Consider the following 22,022-nt stretch of genomic DNA (forward strand, 5'->3'; position numbering starts at 1 on the left):
AAACAAATTTTAAAAAAATATGATTCTCACCTTAGATTTCATCTTTTTATCGGTTGTTGCTTTCTTCCCTTTTGTTTGTGATTGAACCATTCACTTCATTCTCACTAGAGCATCTTCTTTTGAAACTTTTGATTTCTTTGTTTTGTTGGTTGTTTTTCTCATCTTTTTGGGTTGTTTTGCCATCTTATCTTCTATGTGAATTTAGTTTTGCAGGATATCTAGGGTTTGCAAGAAGAGAGGAGGCTGCAAGAAGAAAGAGAGAAGAGAGAAATTTGAGATCTAGGTTTCACGGGTCCATTATGTGTGGGGGTATTTTAGTCAGTTCGGGTGTTTTAGAAAAAGATGGGATTTTTATGGGTTAGTCCGTAGTGAGGGGGGTTTTATGTAGGTTGTTTATGAACCAGGGAGATTAAACCCAGAACCTGTTCTCAAATCTCACTCTTTTCTTCCCATCGTTAGCTTAGTTTTGGGTCAAAACTCTAATTTCTTTTATATAGTAATCCAAAATTTCGGTGTAAGACAAAATTCCGAATCATCTCGGTAAAACCGAAACTTTACCTGTGCAAGGGGCATGGTGGCGTGCTCCCCTTCACCAAGGCATATTATAGGGCGTGCGCCCCTTTTGAAGGATCAACTTCCAGTACTATGTTCGCCCTTCCTGGAGAAACTCTGTTAGTGAAGACTAGGGGGTGTAAGCCCATTCACCAAGGAGTATTAGGGGGCGTGTGCCCCTATACCTATACTCAGTTAGTACCCATTTTCTAACAACATTAGATGTTTTTATGTTGTTAACTCTGTGTGAGTGCGTGTATCTGAGTGGGTTGTTCCTGAGTTTTTCATGATTGTAAGGCGTAGAGCCTAGGGATGTATGTAACCCTTTGAATTTAAATCAACAGATAGGGGTCTGCCTCAACCTCATAACCTTTTCAAAAAAAAAAAAAAAAAAAAAAAAATTGTGTACATCACAACAATGACTAGCCCTAATAAGTTATTCGAAGAAATTGGTATTCAGCCCCCGGTTTAATTTGTTCGTGAATTCTTTTGTTGGCAAGCTCATATTGTCATATTGCAAAACAAGAGAGCTAGAAAGAAGTGGGGTTAGTTTCCCATCATGGAGAGTCAAATCGAGCTTCCACAAAGCTCGACTCATTTTTTAACAACGTGTTCAAACTTGAGCAAGCAAAAATGTGCTAAGCCCCTGCCGAATTCAAGTAGCTCCAATTGAAGATCTAGCCTTATAAGAGTGCTTTGGGAGTGTTTTACACTTTACTTTTTCCATAGATTTTAACTTTGTTGGAAGTAAGTTAATTAATTTAACTTTTAAACTAGCAAGCATTGGGCATTTGGTCTAGTGGTATGATTCTTGCTTAGGGTGCAAGAGGTCCCGAGTTCAATTCTCGGAATGCCCCATAGTTTTTCAATTTTTTTTGTACCCGGCCTAGTTTTCTTTTTCTTTGTTGTTTTTTTATCTGTTTGTAGTTTTCAATTTTTTTTGTACCCGGCCTAGTTTTCTTTTTCTTTGTTGTTTTTTTATCTGTTTGTAGTTTTTGTACCTTGGTTTTCAGTTAGCAATGCATGCTTCGATGCTTACTCAGACTTGAAATCAAATGAATAATCTAAATTCGCTTCATATTATATATCCATTCTCCACTTGCAATGCAAATGTAATATTGATCATTAGGGTATGTTTATTACACAGTGGCTATATGCACTCCAAAATGTATAGTAAACTCTATTTCCAAATGTTCTGGTTATTTTTTTTTTTAAATAAAATAAAATAAATGTTCACGCGGAAAAGGCTTTCTACTATTTTTTTGAAAAATTAGTCATGGTTTAAAAGGCTATACACGGTTACGCGGTAGTAGATCTAGAATAACATATGCATCTATCCATTCCACCAGTGCATCACAAGACGTTGGGCATGAAATCATCGGGGTGGGGTTGCATTATACCAATTGGACCATGAAACCATCGCCGTCGTATTATATGCTGCTGAACCAGAAAATCAAGGAGACAACAAGAATGCTTGCAAGCAAGTAGGAGTTTGATATCTTTGTTGGGCACCTGCAACACAAACTTTTGTTATGTGTCATAAATTAAATAAATGCAGAATTACTGATTACTCAAGGACAGCGAGAAATGCTTTTTTGCTGTTAATTAGTCCATCAACATTACTAAGTATTTAATAACAGTTAAAATAGTGCCATGGTAAAATTATATGAAGAAATTCTGCTAACATGTTTAATGTCTCACCCTGAAGGTGCCGGAGGTGGTACAGGGGCTGGAACCTCATAAATACCTGTTTAATTAGTAAGTAGAGGATTACTAATGGAATTAAAACTATATCTAGAACACCTATCACCAAACTATATCTAGAACACCTATCACCTATGCTAATTGAGAAGCGACTAAATTTTAAAGGTAGTGAACAAGTAAAGGAATTGAATGGGAAATGCTACTGACCACACAGGAGAAGGTTGTCAGGAGGGGGACGCTCTTTGGCAGGGTTGGGATCAGGGTCATGTACTCTTATGTACAGTTCTTCGCCAAAATACCAGTTCTCGAGGCGTTGCGATCTCAGGTTCCACATTCCTGGGTTATCAAGAAATGCATATACTGCAGTCCACATTCCTGGGTATACCTGATCACAAACTCATCCATTAAATTAATTTGAAATGAAACAACTTTTCAGAGAGTTAATAGTTTATGTAATGCGGCCTGGTGTTCCAGTTGAGCTTCAGTATGTTCTCGTTCGGTTTATCTTTTAAACGATCTCTGAAATCTGTACACACTCAACATGAGCCTGTTGGGCTGTGGAACCGTCGAGCGTATGAAGCTCCGGTATCTCACCAGCAAGCTTTAGAGTTCTGAAACTTTTCGGAATTTCAACGATTTGTCGATATTTCGGCCCCAAACCTTTTCTCCCCTTTTTTTCTATGTACACCTATTTAAAGGAAATAGATTAGGGTTTTGAGACAACTTTTGAGAGATTCATTTCTTGGGTATTGTGGGAGCTCTATTGAGTTAGGGTTTGAGTGAGGCCTCTTGTTCTTGAATCTTGATATCTCTTGTAAACTCTCCAATCTTTGCTATAAAGGAAACTTGGCTCTTGTGTGAATGTAGGTAACATTTACCGAACCACCTAAATCTTTGTGTCTCTTTGCATATTTACTTCCTTATTTATTGTTTGCTTGCTATGAGTGATGATAAATTAGTGGCTTTGCTTGTTTGAGTTTGTTGTGATATAACTACCTAAGTCTTGGGTGGGTGATTTCCTTGGTGTGAGTTCCAAGTTGAAATCATTTGGGATAGAAAGTAACTAGATTGAGGTGTGACTTTCTAGTGAAATCTCCCAAAGTGGTGGTATCGAGCTACAAGACCAGAATGAGCTACAGGGTGTGTGAGGAAAAGACTCCACCTTTAGCATTGGAGGCTAGGTGTTTGAGGAAATTCCTCTGAGAGGTTCTCCACCGTTGGTTTTGATTCAGTAAAGTTATGACGACCGACAAAGAAAGCTACAGGATAGAGAAGTTTGATGGAACAAACTTTGGCTATTGGAAGATGCAAATTGAGGACGTTCTCTATCAAAAGGATTTGATGGAAACGTTGATAAGAGAAGCCCGAGGAGATTCCGCAAGACAAATGGGATTTGCGGGATAGAAAGGCCTTGGCCACAATCCGATTGAGTCTTTCAAGTCGGTAGCCTTCAATATTAAGATCGAGAAGGCGGCTAGTCTCTCATGGAGGCACTTACTACGATGTATGAACAACCCTCGACGCTGAACAAAGTCTATTTGATCACCAAGCTATTTAGTATGAGAATGTCGGAGGGGACATCCTTCAAGGATCACTTAAATGAATTCAACCAAACTAAGGACCAATTGGAGTCGGTTGAGATTACATTTAGTGATGAGGTGCTAGCTTTGGCGATACTTGGACAAATGCCTCCAAGTTGGAAGGCTACAGTTGCGGCTATTAGTGGCTCTAGGGGAATGACCAAGTTGAAGTTTGAGCACATTGTTAGTATGGTACTAACCGAGGAAATTCGGAGACAGGATTGTCCTTCATCTTCGGGGTCGGCATTGAGCACTGAAAGTAGGGGGAGAAATTCAAACAGGAATCGTGGTAAGAAGAAGTGGAGGGGGAGATCGAAATCTCAAGCCCCCCAATTGCAAAGCGTTGAACACAAACCTCGAGACATAAGTGAAGTGGTGTGCTATAATTGTGGTAGGCCTGGCCACTATAGCCCCAATTGTCCGGCACCAAGAAACAACAACAACATTAATAAGAACAAGAAAAAGAATCAAGAAGCTAATGTTGTTGAGATGGTAGATGACGCTTTGATATGTTCGATGGAGCACAAGAAGGAGTCTTGGGTACTTGATTCCGGCGCATCTTTCCATGCTACCTCACATCGAGAGTTCCTTGAGAACTACACCGAAGGTGACCTTGGAACGGTCTTTCTCGGTGATGACCAACCTTGTGACATTGTCGGCAAGGGTGACGTGCATGTCAAGATGAATGGCTCGTCATGGTTATTGAGGGACGTCAGACACGTTCCGGATTTGAGGAAGAATTTGATTTCTGTGGGGCAATTGGCAAGTGAAGGATTTGTTACAGTCTTCACCGGTGATACTTGGAAGGTCTCGAAGGGTTCATTGATTGTTGCAAATGGTAAGAAAGATGGTACTCTCTACATGACTGCACATGGTTGTGAGTCGATTGTCGTGGCACATGGCAAAGAGGATCCGAATGTTTGGCACCGCAGACTTGGTCACATAGTGAGAAAGGAATGAAAATCCTTCACTCTTCTGGTAAACTCCCAAAGTTACAGTCGACTGAAATTGACTTCTGTGAGAACTGTGTATTTGGAAAGCAGAAGCGGGTGAGTTTTCAGAGAATGGGTCAGACTCCGAAAGCAAGAAGGCTTGAGTTGATTCATACAGATGTCTGGGGGCCAGCTAATGTCTCTTCACTTGGCGAAAAGTCATATTTTGTGACTTTCATTGATGACCATATTAGGAAGGTGTGGGTCTATTTCTTGAGACACAAGTCAGAAGTATTTGAAGTATTCAAGACTTGGAAGGCCATAGTTGAGAATGAGACAAGCTTGAAAGTAAAGAAGCTGAGATCCGACAACGGTGGAGAATATGAGGATTCAGGTTTTAAAAATCTTGTCTTGTGATGGCATCAAGATGGAAAAAGACTTTGCGGGGACACCTCGCCAGAATGGGGTTGCAGAGCGGATGAATAGAACACCGACAGAGAGAGCTAGGTGTATCATTTCTAGCGAGCTTACCCAAGCGGTTTTTGGGCGTAAAGTGTTAGCACGCCAGCCAGGACTTACGATCGATAGAGGACCATCGGTACCTTTGGATTTTAAGATTCCGGAGGAAGTGTGGAGCGGGAAGGATGTGAACCTTTCCCATTTGAAGGTGTTTGGTTGTGTGTCCTATGTCCACATTAGTGACCAAGTTAGAAGCAAGCTTGATGCTAAGTCACTAAAGTGCACCTTCATCGGCTATGGCGGTGATGATTTTGGGTATCGCTTTTGGGATGATCAAAATCGGAAAATCATTTGTAGTAGAGATGTTGTGTTTAATGAGAAGGTGATGTACAAGGGACGAGATAAAAGCACAAACCAAGGAATCGGGTACGAGAGAAGGCGCACGCAGTATGTTGAGTTGGAAGACTTGTATGTAAGTCGTGGTATAGTGGGAGCCCCACGGTCGAGAGGATGATGGTAGTAGTGACTCGAGAGAATAATGAGGATACTACACCACCGAAGTCCATCTCCACCTCGTGCCCCAAGGAAGACATCCAGGCCACATGTACCGAGTACGAGATATCCACCCTCTACCTATGTGAATTACTTGCTACTTACTGATGGTGGCGAGCCTCAATGCTATGATGAAGCATTAGAGGTGAGTGATGCAAGCAAGTGGGAGCTTGCTATGCAAGATGAGATGAAGTCCCTCATCTCTAGTGGCACGTGGGAGTTAGCCAAACTACCCATGGGCAAGAAGGCTCTGCAGAACAAATGGGTGTTTAGAGTCAAAGAGGAACATGATGGTTCCCAGAGATACAAAGCGAGGCTAGTAGTCAAGGGTTTTCAGCAGAAAGTAGGCGTTGACTTCACAGAGATATTCTCCCCAGTGGTGAAACTGAATACTATTCGGTCAGTGTTGAGTATTGTTGCAGCAAAAGATTTGTATCTTGAGCAGTTGGATGTTAAAACTGCCTTCCTCCATGGTGACCTAGTTGAGGAAATTTACATGCAGCAACCGGAGGGTTTCATCAAGAAGGGTAAAGAGAAAATGGTATGCAGGCTCAGAAAGAGCTTGTATGGTTTGAAACAAGCCCCTAGGCAGTGGTACATGAAGTTTGATAACTTCATGCAAGGAAATGGCTACTATAAGTGCAACGTTGACCATTGTTGCTACTTCAAGAGGTTCGACTCGGCCACGTCATCCATTGCTATATGTTGATGATATATGTTAGTAGCAAGTTACGATATGTCGAAAATTGGGAGATTGAAAGAGAAGTTAGCAAGTGAGTTCTCTATGAAGGACTTGGGTGCAAAACAAAACAGATTCTAGGGATGAGGATCGAGAAAAGATAGGCAAAAAGGTATTCGAGTTGTCTCGGTGAAGTATATTGAGAAGGTATTGAAGAGGTTCAACATGGGTAGTCTTGAAACCGGTTTGCACACCTTTGGCGATCCACTTCAAGTTGTCCAAGGAACACTCTCCCAAGATCGTTGGGGAAAGAAACTTCATGGCTAAGGTACCATACGCCTCTGCCATTGGAAGTCTTATGTATGCCATGGTTTGCACGCGTCCGGATATAGCCCAAGCAGTGGGAGCTGTCAGTAGATTTATGTCTAATCCTGGCAAGCAACATTGGGAAGCCGTGAAGTGGATATTGAGATATCTGAGAGGTACTACAAAGAAATGCCTATGTTATGGAAGGGGTGTTGTGAACCTGCAAGGGTATGTGGATGCCGATTTTGCAGGAGAAGTAGATCGCAGAAGAAGCACTACTGGTTATGTCTTTATAGTAGGTGCTACTGCGGTGAGTTGGATTTCTCGTTTCAGAAGATTGTTGCTTTGTCTACCACGTATGCGGTATGTGGCCGCTTCTGAGGGCAAGCAAAGAGATGATCCGTTCTGGGGATTGATGGAAGAGCTTGGGATGAAGCAAGAGAGAAATGTGTTACACAGTGACAGTCAGAGTGCTATACATCTTGCTAAGAATTCCGCCTTTCATTCTAGGACCAAGCACATTGGTCTCCGGTATCATTTTATCCGATCTCTGTTAGAGGATGAGGTTTTGGCACTTGAGAAGATCTAAGGGAGTGAAATCCGGGCGGATATGTTGACCAAGACCGTGCCCTCTCGAGAAGTTGAAGTTGTGTTCAACCCTGGGTCTTCTTGCTTGAAGACCATGATGGATGAGCCGAAAGTGTTTCTTTAGTAAATTAGAATTGGATGGAGTTGTTACAATTGAGATGTGATGTGCATGTAGAATCTCGAAGGTTCCAAGTGGGAGATTGTTGGGAACCGGAACCGTCGGCATGAAGCTCCCAGATCTCACCGACAAGCTTTAGGATTCAAACTTTTCGAATTTCGACGATTTGTTGATATTTCGGCCCCAAACCTTTTCTCCCCTTTTTTTCTATGTACACCTATATAAAGGAAATAGATTAGGGTTTTGAGAGAACTTTTGAGAGATTCATTTCTTGGGTATTGTGGGAGCTCTATTGAGCTAGGGTTTGACTGAGGCCTCTTGTTCTTGATTCTTGATATCTCTTGTAAACTCTCCAATCTTTGCTATAAAGGAAACTTGGTTCTTGTGTGGATGTAGGTAACATTTACCGAACCACCTAAATCTTTGTGTCTCTTTGCATATTTACTTCCTTATTTATTGTTTGTTTGCTATGAGTGATGATAAATTAGTGGCTTTGCTTGTTTGAGTTTGTTGTGATAACTACCAAAGTCTTGGGTGGGTGATTTCCTTGGTGTGAGCTCCAAGTTGAAATCATTTAGGATAGAAAGTAACTAGATTGAGGTGTGACTTTCTAGTGAAATCTCCCAACAGAGCCCGCTCTATCGAGAGCAACTCAACTAATTTACCAGCCTTATAGGTAACCGGCTGTGACCACGGGATGAGTATTGGTTTCTGAAGAGAGAGATTAACCTGAATAGTAGACCGCACAACGGGGTCGTTAAGATTGTAGCTCCATTTTGAATCATTATTCCAATCACCATATCCAAACCTAAACACCAGACACCAGGACACTTGTTAGATTGCAGCACTGTTCAGGAAAATCATGATATTGGTGAAATATTTACCCGACCACATAGAACCCAAACCCATCAAGATGCCAAGAGTCCATAACATCTAGATCATTTTTAAATACCAATTGAATCCATCCTTTGTGAAAGCCAGTTACAACAGAGGTTCCATTTACTGCAGCATTGTCAGTAGAATCAACAGGGAAGGCATCTAGTTGATACACTCCCGATCCATTAGAAAAGTGATCAGCAAGTTTCAATGGCGTAATGGGCGTGAGATAGGACACATTGTTAACCGTGTAACGAAGAGCTCCCTCTATCTCAGCCATTGAACCATGGAGAATGAATGTCTGTGATATAGTCACATTTGTGACATTGAATGTGCCCTGTGGATTAGGCCTTGCTGCTCCCGTTGTCATGTTCCATCTACATAAAAAGCAATGGAATTTCACCAGTATTATTCCTAGGCAGTAGGGAGTATTAACTAAACACGGTATTATATGCAACATAGACCACAAACGCATTAATTGTGCACCAAATTACTCTATTGTGAGAAGCAACCACATTTGGATGTTCAAACTTCAGATCAGGTGACTGAAACTGAATGTCACAAACTACATAAATGGAGGATGTATGCTTCACTTGCACACAACCGGTGGCATTCTACTAAATTCACAGAACGACTCACTAGGGTCCTATAATGTACGCTTCTTATACTAATATATAAAATCCTGAGCGACCACTGAAATTGAACGATGCAAACTACAGGAATGCTTATAGAAAAGAGTGTAAAAAGCTATGATCAAGTAAGGTACATAAAATGTCTCACCTGATTGATCTAGCTTGATTTACTGAAAACTCTCGATCCATTGGATTGGGTCCAACTGGCAATGGCCCAGAAGCAGGGGTTGTAGAATTGGCATAATGTAGCACTCCTACGCCAATGATACTACTATTTGATTGTGTTGGATTTGCTACCATAAAGTAGTCCATAGTGTCGAGTTGATTGGCTGTGACAAGAACGGAATAAGACTGGCCAATATGTACATCTAAGGAGTTCAAAGTGATCTGATTAGTGTAAGATCCCTCAGATTCAACCAACACCATCTGATGGTCCTGAATTCTGAAATTGAAACTCATCGAGGTACCCACATTCGATATTCTCAATCGGTACGTTTTTCCTATGTGACAAAATCAAATCCATCAAAATGAGCAAATTGATCAAGTAATTTGGGGAGTCTAACAGGCAATTGATATCGAACTGATGGTGAAAATTATATCTGACCTTGTGTAACGTTAAATGACTCGTGCCGATCATTAAATTTGTCCAAGTCTTCAGCTCGTTTTCCGTTCATAAGGAGGGCAGTAGGGTAGAGCTCATCATAATCAGACTTGGCGGGTAAACGTCCTCTCAAATCCTGGTAAAATAGTATAAACAAAAGTTCGAGTTAAATTTTACCAAGTTCACATTAAAATCAAATTCATACGTGAAAGTGTACGTTAACAATAATTTTTTGCAGTAAAAATGAGTCACACTAATGAGGGAATTCTGGGTAACCATTTTTCAGTAGAATTGCTCATGCCTTGGTTTAGTTGGGTGGGTGGGTCGTAACAATAAAGTCTGAGCCCAACAAATTAGACAAAATTGAGCCCAAATCCGCTTACTGGTTATTTCACAGTTTGTTCTTTGGTTTTCGTTGAATCAGATGCATGCTTAACACTCTTAGAAGTTAGAATAACAAGAAGATTAAAAGAAGAAAGAGTAAAAGTGTAAGAAATTACTTTGTAGTCATAGGAATACCAATCACCAATGAGAAGATCGAATTCGGCTTCTGGCTTGTTGAAGGGTACTAGGATGACGTTTCGGTTGTTGACTCTTAAAGGCCCAAAACCTCCAGCGGCCTTCTGGAAATTCAGCGTGGGGAAGTAGAAGAAGCTACCTATCTGGTCCTTGGTTTGGAACACATAGGTCCAGTTCTTACCGGGCTGGATTGGACAGTTTGTCCCTGACACTCCATCTTGCCATGAATTTAGCCTTTGTTGTATGCCATTCCTGCATCACATCCCAATTATTAACTCTAATTAGGCAAGTCATTGCCTTTTGAAACTGTGCAACCATGCTATCCTATTTACACGGAGAAAATTCAAAAAATAACGTGATCTAAAATTCTAAATTAAATTACACCAGAAAAAAAAGTTGCATACCATGTCATTAGTAATGGTTCATCTAGACCATTGAAAACGTTCACGTGGATGTTATCATTGGTTGTTGCGTTGATAAGAGGACCTGGGAACATACCATTGATGGTAATAACCTGTATACATAGCAATCATCTTTTAAGTTAGAATTATATAAGTTACAGAACATAGTCGTAATGGATTATTTTCCAGCTTAGGATGTGTATAATTTTACGTGTACCATTTATTCATATCTTGCGTTGTTTTAGAATTTGAAATCTTACTGATTGATTGACAGAAACAGGGTTGATGCTTGTGCTGATGGATACATGCCACTCATGGAAGATATCAATTCCAGTTGCGCCCCAAGCGAGAAGCGCAAGGGTCATCGCCAATCCGATAATAGTCCATTGCTCAATGTAAGCCATGGGAGTAGCGTGCATGAGGAGAAAGAGATGTAACCAAGGTGTTCAAATAGTTTCTGTTAGGTAGCAGGCCTTGTTTAAGGTCTTGTGATCGACTAATGAGCTGGACTTGATAAAAGGTGAAGTCCCCGAAGAAACCAACTCTGAGAAGACTAAAAGACAAGAAGAAGAATATGCTAGGAACCTGTTTCATTGAAAAAATAAAGTTCGGTTGTCTAGTTTTAGCACTGGAGCCTAGGGAAAAATTTAGAAGCAGCCCTTTTTTTTTAGTTTAACTTAGAATTAAGCAGATAGCTTTTAGTTCAATCATATTCAGACTCAATTACATATAAGTTTTGAATTATAGAAACACTGTGAATTTGTGTTTTACATATAAAACATTGGATTAGTTAGTGTTACTCCCACTAGATGAGCCAATTAGGATTTCTTCCCACTAGATGGGCAATTAGGGTCTCTCCTCTCTAAATACACACAAAACAAACACGATCAATCCAATTGATTTATTTTTGTGTGTACAAGGGAAGACCCTAATTTCTCCATCTAGTAGGGAGGAAAATCCTAATTAACTCATCTAGTGGGTAATACTAGTTAACCCTAAAACATTCATAAATTATATCATAATACAACTAAACTCAGTAAGAATTAGAAACCAAACTTGGGGCGTTATTGTAAAGATTAACTTGCAATAATAAAAAGAAAAATGGACAGATTTGCCTGAAAAACTACAACGATCTATGGCCTGGAGCAGTGGAGCTAGTCTTGGACTCTTGGGTCATCGAATCAATTTAAATTTTGACGGGTACGTGCAATGCATAACCGACCAGATGCAAACTAGCATCAGGATACTGACTAACTGTTAAATGAAATTAACACAACACTCGAGTGCCCTGGCTTTGATCCAAACGTGTCCAACAACTCGACAGTCTTTCCACCCCCATTTCTATTGTTGACGTATGTAAGTACCTGCGTTATCTCTCCCACATAATTACAAAACTTATAATTACACAAGGATAGGAATATAGTACAATATTGGGAAAGGGTAAAGATATTAAAGCATGGGGGAAAACTGTTTAGAACTTAATTCCGAAATAATAAACCCAAAACGCCACCGTCATTTCAAAAATACTATTTAGGACAATAGTTGACTTTGGAATTGAATGACTCAAATAGCCCCACAATTCTCCGAAAATACGATTGTATCCCTATTCATATACCACAAACTATCTCAAAACAAAACCCCACACCCGAATTTGAGATTGCGACTGAAATACCGAAAAAACTTTTTCCAAATTTAAAAACCCACAATTGAACTCAAAGATGTTAATTTCTCAATCTAAAAGTGATCAAATTGAACTTTCTAACAATGTGGAATCAAAAGTAATTTTTGGTCATTTTTTTTGGTGAAGAAGAAGAACAAGAAGAAATTAATGAAGAAGAAATTGAAGATAATGAGAAAGTTTGTTGGATAGATTCATGCATGTTTACTGTGCTGGAAGGTAAAACTTATTGTGTTGAACATTTCACACAATTTGTAGAAAATTCAGAAGGCGAAGAAGATGACGAAGGTGCCAGAAGTGAAGATGACAAAGAAAATGACGATAAAGAGAATGAATTTGATGAAGTGGATGAAGGTTTTGAGGATGATGATGATGGAGAAATTGAGAGTGAAGAAACACTCGCGGCAACAAATTTGGATCTCAATTTTTCATTTTATTTTAATATGCATCAAAATTAAATTGTTTCATGTGTTTTTGTGACAATTTTGGGTATACACGCACTGTTGTGCATACCTAAATTCGTGAACACCCAAATTAGGTATACACCAACAACCGTGCACACCAAATCTGCATGTGTTATATGCTTATTCTTAACATTTATTTTGCCTATTCATAACAAAATTTATTTGCCTGTTCATATGAGTATTTTGCTAGAGTTGAAAGAAAATCACGGTATACACAGTTATCAGTGCATACTATATATTTGTATTGCTATTTTGCTAGGTTGAAAAAATCATGGTATGCATAGTTATGAATGCATACATCAGATTTATAATGTTGTTTCGCTCAGTTGAAAAAATCACAGTATGCACAGTTATTAGTGCATACTATAGATTTGTATTGCTATTTTGCTAAGTTGAAAAAATTATGGTATGCACAGTTATGAGTGCATACATCAGATTTATAATGTTGTTTCGCTCAGTTGAAAAAATCACAGTATGCACAGTTATCAATACATACTATAGATTTGTATTGCTATTTGGTGTAGTGGAAAAAATCATGGTATACACAGTTATGAGTGCATACATCAGATTTTTAAATGCTTCTTCAATACTTCTGTAGGAACTCAAAAGGAAAAACACAATGGAGAAGTCAAAGAACAAAAAGAAGAAGATGGAATCTAGTGGCAACAATAGGAAGAAGACAAAACCAGTTGGCAACAAAAGAAATAAGAGAACGAAAAAAAAAGGAAGAAATTTCGATGCTCAAGAAGAAAAAGCCTAAGGCAAAGCGGCCACAATGCAGAAGCAGTTTCAAATGGATGTATAAACTAATTAAAGAAAATAGGCCACTGATGTATGCTTTTTTGTTGGGTAATGAATTTAAGTTGAAAACAAGTACTTTTTTAATGAATGTTACAATCTTTAGTTTACATTATATATTTTTCTTTTAATGAATTTAATTTATGCAATTGAATATAATATAAGTATTGATTGTGCATTAACCAAGTCTACGTGTTGTGGCTTTGTACAAAACAAACAATAAAAAAATCTCTGGTGCATACCATGTTAGTGTAGGATACATTGTTATTTCTGAATTAATTGGTAATGTTTCAACCACACTACTTGCCTCTCCTCATGGATTTGCTTCAATACAACTTGAGATGGTTATGTGTATGTATTGTGGTCACTGACAATTAGTTTTTATTGATGAACTACCACCACCAAAAGGCAAAAACTGTCAGTGCACACCCAAAAGAGGGTATGCACCAAAGTTCGTGCATACTCCTTTCAAGTGTACGTGCACTAAAAACTGTACATACCCTCTCACATACAAAAATAATGTGGACTGACAGGAGATGAAATTCCAGGATAGATACGTAAAAAAAAATGGAACCAACAAACTAAAATAAGCTTTTATTGAATTCTGACAGAATATCCAATAGAGAATCATGTATGTTTACATACTTGAATGTATGTGCAACTTCCTCTATGTTTACTAACATTGGAAAAAAAAATTGCAACATCAGAATGCCTCACTCCTTTCCCCCTCATTCTACTACCCCTCATTCCTTTGGTCTGCATTCCTTTCCCCAGTGTAAGTCTTGCGATTGTGGTGGTCTGTCGAATGACATTTTCGGCACTTATGATGCTTATTGCGCATCGCACTTGTATTCTCAATTCTCTTTGAACATGGTCCGTCAGGACCCCTCTTGGCATTTGGTGGCAACACTCGAAGGAAGTCGGGGATCTTTTTTGGCATTTCATGGTTATCTATAGCACTAATACCGTGAGAGTAGCAATTATAAAATGACAAGGTGTGGAAAGCAATATCAATATAGCCCTAAACAGATTCCCTACTGCACAAGATGGATGCAATTGCATGAATACAAGGGAAACTGTCTATCTTCCAATTATTACAAGTGCAGTCTCTAGATATCAAGTCAACATGATACTACTACTCTTTAAAATCACTTGGAACACATAATCGTCAGACCTTATCACATCCAAAGACCGTGCTTTCTCAATCCTCTCGGCTAACTTCAGTTCCATTTGAGGACAAAGATTGGTAGTCCAACCCTTAGAATCCTTCCTCCGCTCAGTCGCCATACTCATCATTTTCTTTCTAATTTGATATAACATGGATATGATGAGGAGAAAACGCTCGTCTTTTACCTAACTATTGAAACACTCTGCCAGTAAAGAGCACATCTCCCCATATCTTGAACTGCGAAAACATGAATTTGCCCAGTTCTCCAAAATAACTCTAGCTAAAAATCTATCCACTTGATCACCACCAATTGTCTGAAGCTCAACCATTTTCTCTTGAAACTTGTCGTGTGTGGGAGCACATGCACAATCAGAGAATAACTTGACTAAGTGTATACTAATTGAATCAGTCTTTGACAAAGCAGCTCTCAAGTTGTTCTTCCAGTGCCAAAGATAGAAGCTATGATATGAACCTGGGAAAACTAGCGGAATGTTAACAAGCATCCCATGGTGCCGATCGCTTAAAAATGCATACCTCCTCTTGTATCCAAAAACACCTTTAAACTTATCAAGAAACCAGTACCAGTTAGCCTCATCTTCACCATCAACTACACCCATGGATAGAGGATATAAACCTAAATAAATAAAAGAACATAGTATATATCAGCTTTTACAGTAAAAAGCTAAGGTGTGTACAGACATATGTGCATACCTTACCCCATACAGTAAAAAAAGAAGGAAAACAATTGAACTAAAATAGCAAATGCATACATTGATCACCATTCTTCGCAGTTTCCACCATCAAGCAACCTTTGTACTTTGTACTCAGGAATGTTCTGTCTAAATACACCATAGGATGGCAATACTAGAATCCATGAATGCAAGCCTCAAAGCGTATGAATACCCTCTCAAACTTACATGTCTCCTTATTTATTTGTAGTTCAGCACAATTCCCAAGGTGTCTTCTCACCAACTCCTCTATATACCATACCAACTGGTGGTAAGAAATATCTTCCTCACCACACAACTCCTTTAAAGCCAATTGTTTCCCCATATAGGCAACATGATTCTTCACAATCAACCCATATCCTTTTTAAATTAACGAATTATCATCCTCACCGGTATTGAAGGTGTATCACTTATAGAATCCATAAGCAAACTCTTCACAAGATTACTAGTCATTGGAGGATTATTATAGTCTTTATACGCAAATCCGCAAGTATGAATATGGTTTATTTTCCTAATTACAAATGCACTAAAATTATCCGAGGCATATATTAACCATAAACAATTTGTCTCCAATCGCTTCCCACAAATAGCTGTAACTCTACACTCATCATTCTTAGTGAGCTTATACTTATACCCAGTGGCAATAGAAAACTCGAGAACTTTCAAACGAAATTCAGCCGCACCTAATTCAAACCTCTGCCCAACGCACCCCCACTGAAATTATACACCCAAACAATTGTCTTCTACTCGCCATTTCCACAAGCACCAACCACCAATGAGTTTGAGCTACTAGATTCACCTGAAGCATAGCTACTACAAGCAAGAGCAAGAACACTACAACCAAGAGCAGGCACACTATAAGCAACTTTAACCTCCACAGTTAACTTTTTCTTTGCAAAGCAATAACATGCCAAAGAATGTATCTTTGCATCGGTCTCAATCATGTTGTCCTTGCCATTACAGAAAAAAAAAAAAATTAAAGGAATTCGAACCCAAATCATACCACTTGTCACTCAATTCACGTTTAAGATTATCCAAACAAGTGTCCAACCCGATATGGATGTGCAACGAACCGCCTCCCCCAATTAAAAAACGTGTTTCTAAAACTTAATTAAAACAATTTATTGAGAAATTAAAACGAATTTTTAAGACTTGATTAAAATAATTTATTAGGAAATTAAAACGGATTAGCAACGAAAACAAGATTGATCACGATTTGTTAGAAAATTTCTATATGTATAGTTATGATTGTTTAGCAAGTTTTCAAAAGAGCCAATGCATATGCACGAGTCTACTTTCCAGTATAAATTATTTGTTGGATGTATATTCGACTTGATTAATCCTTTTTACTAATGGGTTTGTTATGAATATTCCCTCATAATTTCAAGACATGGTGTGAAATGCAATGTGTTGTTTAATTTGCATCAATAGATGTTCATACTCTGAATATGTTTGGAGAATCTTTGGAGTCAACTTTGAGGATGAAACATTATGACTGATTGTGTCCATTGTTGATTTAGAATGGGAATATAAGAAAATGGTGTATGTACGTATCTCTGTTTGGTTTGGCTTTGTTTTACAGAGATGCTCAAGTCAGAGAAACAAGTAATTTTCTTTTCATAAATAGGACATGCTCAAAGTGACCCACCTATCCAATGACTCACAAGAACTCTAACACCCTTCTACCCAAAAAAATTGAACATAAAGAAAAAGTGACGATGGGGACTGAACATATGTGGACAAGAGAAATTTTTATGGAGAAACATAAATATCATTAACAACAAAATTCCCGACAAGGACTGGGAAAATAGGATGTGAGTTTTCATTATGGCAGAGTGGCAGGACATAGTTGCTCAATCTGCTGCCTGAGTTATTTGATTATGTATGTATGTTATGCCTTCTGCTGATGCCTTTTGCTATAAATTTATAAGAAGCATGCATCCACTAGAAGTACATGCTATCTTATTTTGCTTTCAGAATGTTCCTCTTCATAAGGGTAGATATCTCTTCGATCTAATAGACTAGGAACCCTTGTTAGTAATTTGCCGAATTATTCACGAATCGAATTTTTGAAGGGCAATACGTATAATACTTCCGAATGTTTCATCGCAATTTTTTGCTTTGAAACGAATAATTCGATTTTTGAGGAATTTTTCAAAAATTTAGCTAAAAAAAAATTAAAAAAATAATGAAAATTCAGTTGCACTTTTGTTATTTTTTATGTATTTTATATCCTCACTCTTACTTTAAGTGCCCCACTCTTACATTCTTAGTGATAAATTAATCCAAAAACTTTGCTTTTATACTTTTTGGGCAATATTTAAATTGTCATGTCATGGTGTGTGTATTTTGAAGTTTGAATTGTAATTTTAATCCAATAACAAATAAATAAAGGTACTTATGTAGACTGTTCAATTGGTTTCAATGTTTTCATAACTAAATTGGCTGGATATGCTTGTTATGTTGTAAATAATGACAACTATTATTAATATTTACTAACATAATATCACGAATTTTTAACTTCCGAATTTTTGCAACAAAACGTTTAAAACGCGTATTAATTAAACACCGCATAATTGTCGTATTGCGAATTTTTGACCAAATATTTGACCGTACCATTTTTTTAGTCGTCGAATAATTCTTGAATTATTTTCGTACCGAATTTTTTCCGTATCCCGAATTGCTAACAAGGCTAGGAACCTCCAGTATTAGTGTAAGTACTTAACTATGTCAGTGAGCTGAAGCATAGTATATCCAACTTCAAATTTCAAATTATCACAATATACAAACACAACAAAAGAGCTCCAACACAAATTTCAACTGCTAAGGCAGCTCTTGCACCCTTGGTTGACAAGATCTAGTTAAAAGCCTCGAGCTAGGCTAGAAGAATGTTATCATTCCAAGGAATAGTGGTCCTCACCAAACATGTACTCAACAACATTCCGGTACACAACATGGCGATATACAAGTGGCCTACATCGACTCTCAAAGAATGTGAAAATATAATAAGAAACTTCATTTGGACTGGCAACCCCTTAGAGATAAAGTTCATGACACTAAGCTGAGAAAAGACATGCAAGCCAAAGGAGGAGGGAGGTCTTGGGCTTAGAAAACTCAAAGATATTAATCTTTCTATGCTCCTCAAGATGGCATGGAGCTTACTCAATGACAATAATGATTGGGCATGCTACATGAGAGGAAAGTACACTGCTAGAGATGGTGATTGGACTACAAGGAAACAATCCACCATCTGGTTAGGTATGAGATGGGCATTACGAGAAGCAAGACCTTACACAGGTTGGATCATTGGAACTGCGATTGACATAAACATATGGAGAGACAACTGGACTGGTCAGACAGCTTTCAATGATAGTATTAACATGAGCTTAGCTTTTTGGAGACAGTGTAAATCTAAACTTAAGGAATGCATAGTGGATAATCATTGGGTGTTCACCCAAGAGATTAGAGAGATACTCCAAAGAACTGATGTTGACCCCCAATAATATCCAGCCTCTAAACTCCTCCCAAGCAGATGTAAGAGTTTGGATGCCTGATGGATTTACTGTGTCGACAACTCATGAAGCAGTTTGAAATAAATTAAGAAAGGTCAGTTGGCCACCTTTCCTATGGAAATCAAAACTGCACCTGATAATAGATATTTAAATAGATTGAAAACAGTAGATTGAAAGATGGAAAAATAGTGATTATCAAGATATAAAGTACTCTCTAAACATGCTGATATAGGAGAGTAATCGTGTTCGATCCACTCTTGTTTGCACATACTTGAATGCGAATCTAGACTAAATAAACTAATTCACTAATGAGAGTAATATTTTAATCATATAAAAATAGTAAACTAATATGCTAAAACAGTGATTTAATTACTATGAGAAGGATATAGAGAGGGGTAATCCACCACACAATTTGATTGACTATCAAGTTAGTTGTCGAATTACTTCTTTTGATCTCTAGCAAACACCAAGTTATCTCTACTCATGGGTTTACTAACATGAGAGATTAGCACCCCCACAAATCTATTTGATGGGGCTTCTAATCTCTAGTTCACCGTTGAGAGATTTATCCCTAAACTCTCCTAATGATAAACTTGAAACTCTTAAACTAACAACAACTACGTTAACTACCAATCATCCTCACGTGGCTTCATAAACCCCCTCTAATGGAGGTTTTAGCCTTGTGTCATTGGATTCAAACTAACTAAACAATGAATTAAAGACATAAGAATAATGAAGAGAATTGAATAATAAACTAAGCTTTTTATTGCAAGGTTTAATAGAGGCTAACTACAAAACTAATTAGTTAAACCTAAGCTACTAAGCTATTCTCTATGAGCTATGTTGTATATGAGAGGCTAGCCCTAATCCTCTTTATATAGGAGAGGATTAGGTTACATATTTGTGCATGGACCTGGAAGGGGGGCTTTGGGCCTCTAATGTGAGCCCAAAGTCCATTAGGTTAAGTCTAAAAGGGCTAATTCTGCTAGAAAATATTTTAGTGCCTTTTTCATCCACTTTTACAGTTCTAATTGGGGCAAGGCCGGATCCATTGGAAAGCTGGTTATGAGCCGGTCGTTTTAACATAAAGTAGGCCCAATTATGAGTTCCGAGTCTAAAGATACACCTTTAAAGTTCTGATAGTTTTTTGTCCTTTTTCTTCCCAAATTAGCTTTGACTTTCCAGCTTTGACTAGACTTGAAAATGTTTTTTCTTCTTGATTCTTGGGCTTTAAACATAGAACTCTCTCAACAATCATCTTGACTCGTTTTCCATGCAAAAATGGTGTCTTTAGTCACCTAATCAACTTCAAGTCATGAAATACGCAAAAACATGTAAACAGTACTAACTCTCATTTATTGTAAACATAATTGGCCTAAACGTAATACTATTAAGGGTTTAAAACTACAGTTTTATGTACTTATCACACCACCCCCAAACAGTATTTTACTTGTCTTCAAGCAAAGATGAGAAATAAAAACAAATAAGTGGCAAAAAATGTGGTCTTAATAACTAATATCGTTTCGCAGAGTGCGATTATATTGAATTGACCATATGCAATAAGTCCTTAAACCACTAGGAATTCCCTAGTGGATGAATTATAGCCACGTGAGAGTTTTCCAGAGAAGATACTCACAAACTTCATTTATACAACAACGACTAAGAGATAAAAGTACTATTTCCTAATTAATCTCATATATCTATACATCTCACTAACAAAATAATAAGAACAATTCTTTCAAAACCTAAGCTAATATATGCACAATAGTCAAATCATCTAAAGATAAACATACATGCAATGAACTATGTTATGAAATGCAATAGCAGGTCTGTTTATAAAACTTTGGAATAGCATCCTTAAGTAGGTCCTCACAAATGTGTCAAGAAAAAAATACTCTGATTTTTCCACTCAAGTTTTGCTCACTCCAGTGTGTAGTAGACACACGTTTCCTCACAATCTCAATGACGTCCAAGGGAGCCGAGGTCGATCAATCACATCTACCACTTACTATCACACCAAATTAATCCTGATTGAACTAAAGGTCTTTATTAGGTGATATGGGCTTAGGTGATGGTTTAAGAAGAAAAGAAATGGATATGCAAATAAACAAGTCTGAGATAATAGGGTCTTCATGATATGTAACTAGAGAAAACATTGTTCTTACTTTACTTCTACACTTAAATTAGTTTCCATCCTTAGCCTTTTTGTTTTAGCTTTTGACTCCTTTGATTATGTTTTTTGGAGTTCTAACTTTTTACTTTATTTATATTTTTCTTTTTCTTTTTCTTTTCTTTGGATAGAAACTTTCTTTTCTTATTTTTCTTTTATGAAGCAACTAACTAATTTTGGTTTTCCACAGGTTTTTCTCTTTTTTTTCTTTACTTCATCATATTTCTCATACTCATTCAAGATGGGTAGGCTTATTTTTATTTTTATTGGTTTTAAAGATGGGTAAAGGATTTGTGGTTGCAAAAAGGCTAATGAAAGGCTTAGTGGGCCGACTAGCGGATAATTACTTATAGGTACGAATTTTTAGTTACATCGATCCAAAGAGGTCCTAAATTCTCGCTTAGTAGGATATGGTATGGTGATCAAACAAGTGGATATGTGATTTCTCTACTCGGATTGTATTTCTCCTTTGTGTCATCACTCATATGGGGCTTTTAGGCTAGATTCTTACAAGATATATAAAATTAAGTAGTCTAATCTAGGTCTCAGAAAAATACTGCCAAGTATACTCAAAGATGTTCATGCAATATGTAAATAGAAAGATGCAATGACTATTGCCTACATATTAACCTAAGTTTCTAAGAACTATGCTTAATTCTATTGCTACTTGAGATTTTTAGACTAATATCATCACAGAAAGAGAAATAATATAATTATCCTAAGTGCATAGTATAAATTATTTTTATGATTTTTCTAATTTTAATATGACAAATAATACTTAATATACAACTTAATATGTGCTTAAATATTTACAACGTGTTTCTATGCCACCACCAAACAGAATCATGCTTTGTCCCCAAAGTATGGAATGAAAAAAAAGGATAGAGAGTAACATAGAAATGTGCTTGTAAATGGGAGCACCTGTAAAAGAAAGTTAAGCAATACAAATATAAATAAATAAAATGCAGACGTAACTCCTATATGAGTTCCATCCACTTTGGAGAT

General features: G+C 37.7%; 2 protein-coding genes and 1 non-coding gene across 4 annotated transcripts; 1 reads left to right on the forward strand and 2 right to left on the reverse strand.

Annotated features, from left to right (window-relative positions):
• Positions 1–1,337: 1,337 nt before the first annotated feature.
• On the forward strand, positions 1,338–1,409 carry TRNAP-AGG (transfer RNA proline (anticodon AGG)). Its single transcript has one exon. It is a non-coding gene; the product is annotated as a tRNA-Pro (tRNA).
• Positions 1,410–1,612: 203 nt separating this feature from the next.
• On the reverse strand, positions 1,613–10,998 carry LOC147482455 (monocopper oxidase-like protein SKU5). Of its 2 annotated transcripts, XM_086580224.1 has the most exons (10): positions 10,760–10,995; positions 10,503–10,612; positions 10,080–10,350; positions 9,583–9,715; positions 9,127–9,478; positions 8,355–8,723; positions 8,200–8,278; positions 2,464–2,641; positions 2,254–2,299; positions 1,613–2,064 (listed from the first exon to the last, which is right to left on the reverse strand). In XM_086580224.1, the coding sequence occupies exons 1-10, from the start codon at positions 10,916–10,918 to the stop codon at positions 1,983–1,985; spliced, it is 1,779 nt and encodes a 592-aa protein (XP_086436350.1). In that variant the 5' UTR covers positions 10,919–10,995; the 3' UTR covers positions 1,613–1,982. The 2 variants fall into 2 exon arrangements, with proteins under 2 accessions (XP_086436350.1, XP_086436351.1); XM_086580225.1 differs by lacking the exons at positions 2,254–2,299; positions 2,464–2,641 and having other exon boundaries at positions 10,760–10,998.
• A 3,794-nt stretch (positions 10,999–14,792) lies between these two features.
• LOC147482456 (uncharacterized) lies at positions 14,793–16,279 on the reverse strand. The gene is made up of 5 exons (XM_086579323.1): positions 16,106–16,279; positions 15,726–16,031; positions 15,577–15,675; positions 15,378–15,471; positions 14,793–15,241 (listed from the first exon to the last, which is right to left on the reverse strand). Exons 1-5 carry the CDS (start codon positions 16,277–16,279, stop codon positions 14,793–14,795), a joined length of 1,122 nt encoding a protein of 373 aa, XP_086435449.1.
• Positions 16,280–22,022: the final 5,743 nt, after the last annotated feature.

Source organism: Coptis chinensis, chromosome 8, assembly GCF_015680905.1.
Source record: "Coptis chinensis isolate HL-2020 chromosome 8, ASM1568090v1, whole genome shotgun sequence".
Taxonomy (NCBI): domain Eukaryota; kingdom Viridiplantae; phylum Streptophyta; class Magnoliopsida; order Ranunculales; family Ranunculaceae; genus Coptis; species Coptis chinensis.

Excerpts from the sequence above, each read along its gene's own strand:
- LOC147482455 (XM_086580224.1), bottom strand. The coding sequence starts at position 10,918 with ATGCACGCTACTCCCATGGCTTACATTGAGCAATGGACTATTATCGGA. Across the intron at positions 8,724-9,126 it reads AATCAAGCTAGATCAATCAG|ATGGAACATGACAACGGGAG; the intron begins GTGAGACATTTT and ends CTTTTTATGTAG. Across the intron at positions 2,300-2,463 it reads TGACAACCTTCTCCTGTGTG|GTATTTATGAGGTTCCAGCC; the intron begins GTCAGTAGCATT and ends CTAATTAAACAG.
- LOC147482456 (XM_086579323.1), bottom strand. The coding sequence starts at position 16,279 with ATGATTGAGACCGATGCAAAGATACATTCTTTGGCATGTTATTGCTTT. Across the intron at positions 15,676-15,725 it reads GTGATACACCTTCAATACCG|AATCATGTTGCCTATATGGG; the intron begins GTGAGGATGATA and ends TTGATTGTGAAG. Across the intron at positions 15,472-15,576 it reads TATGGTATATAGAGGAGTTG|TATTGCCATCCTATGGTGTA; the intron begins GTGAGAAGACAC and ends CATGGATTCTAG.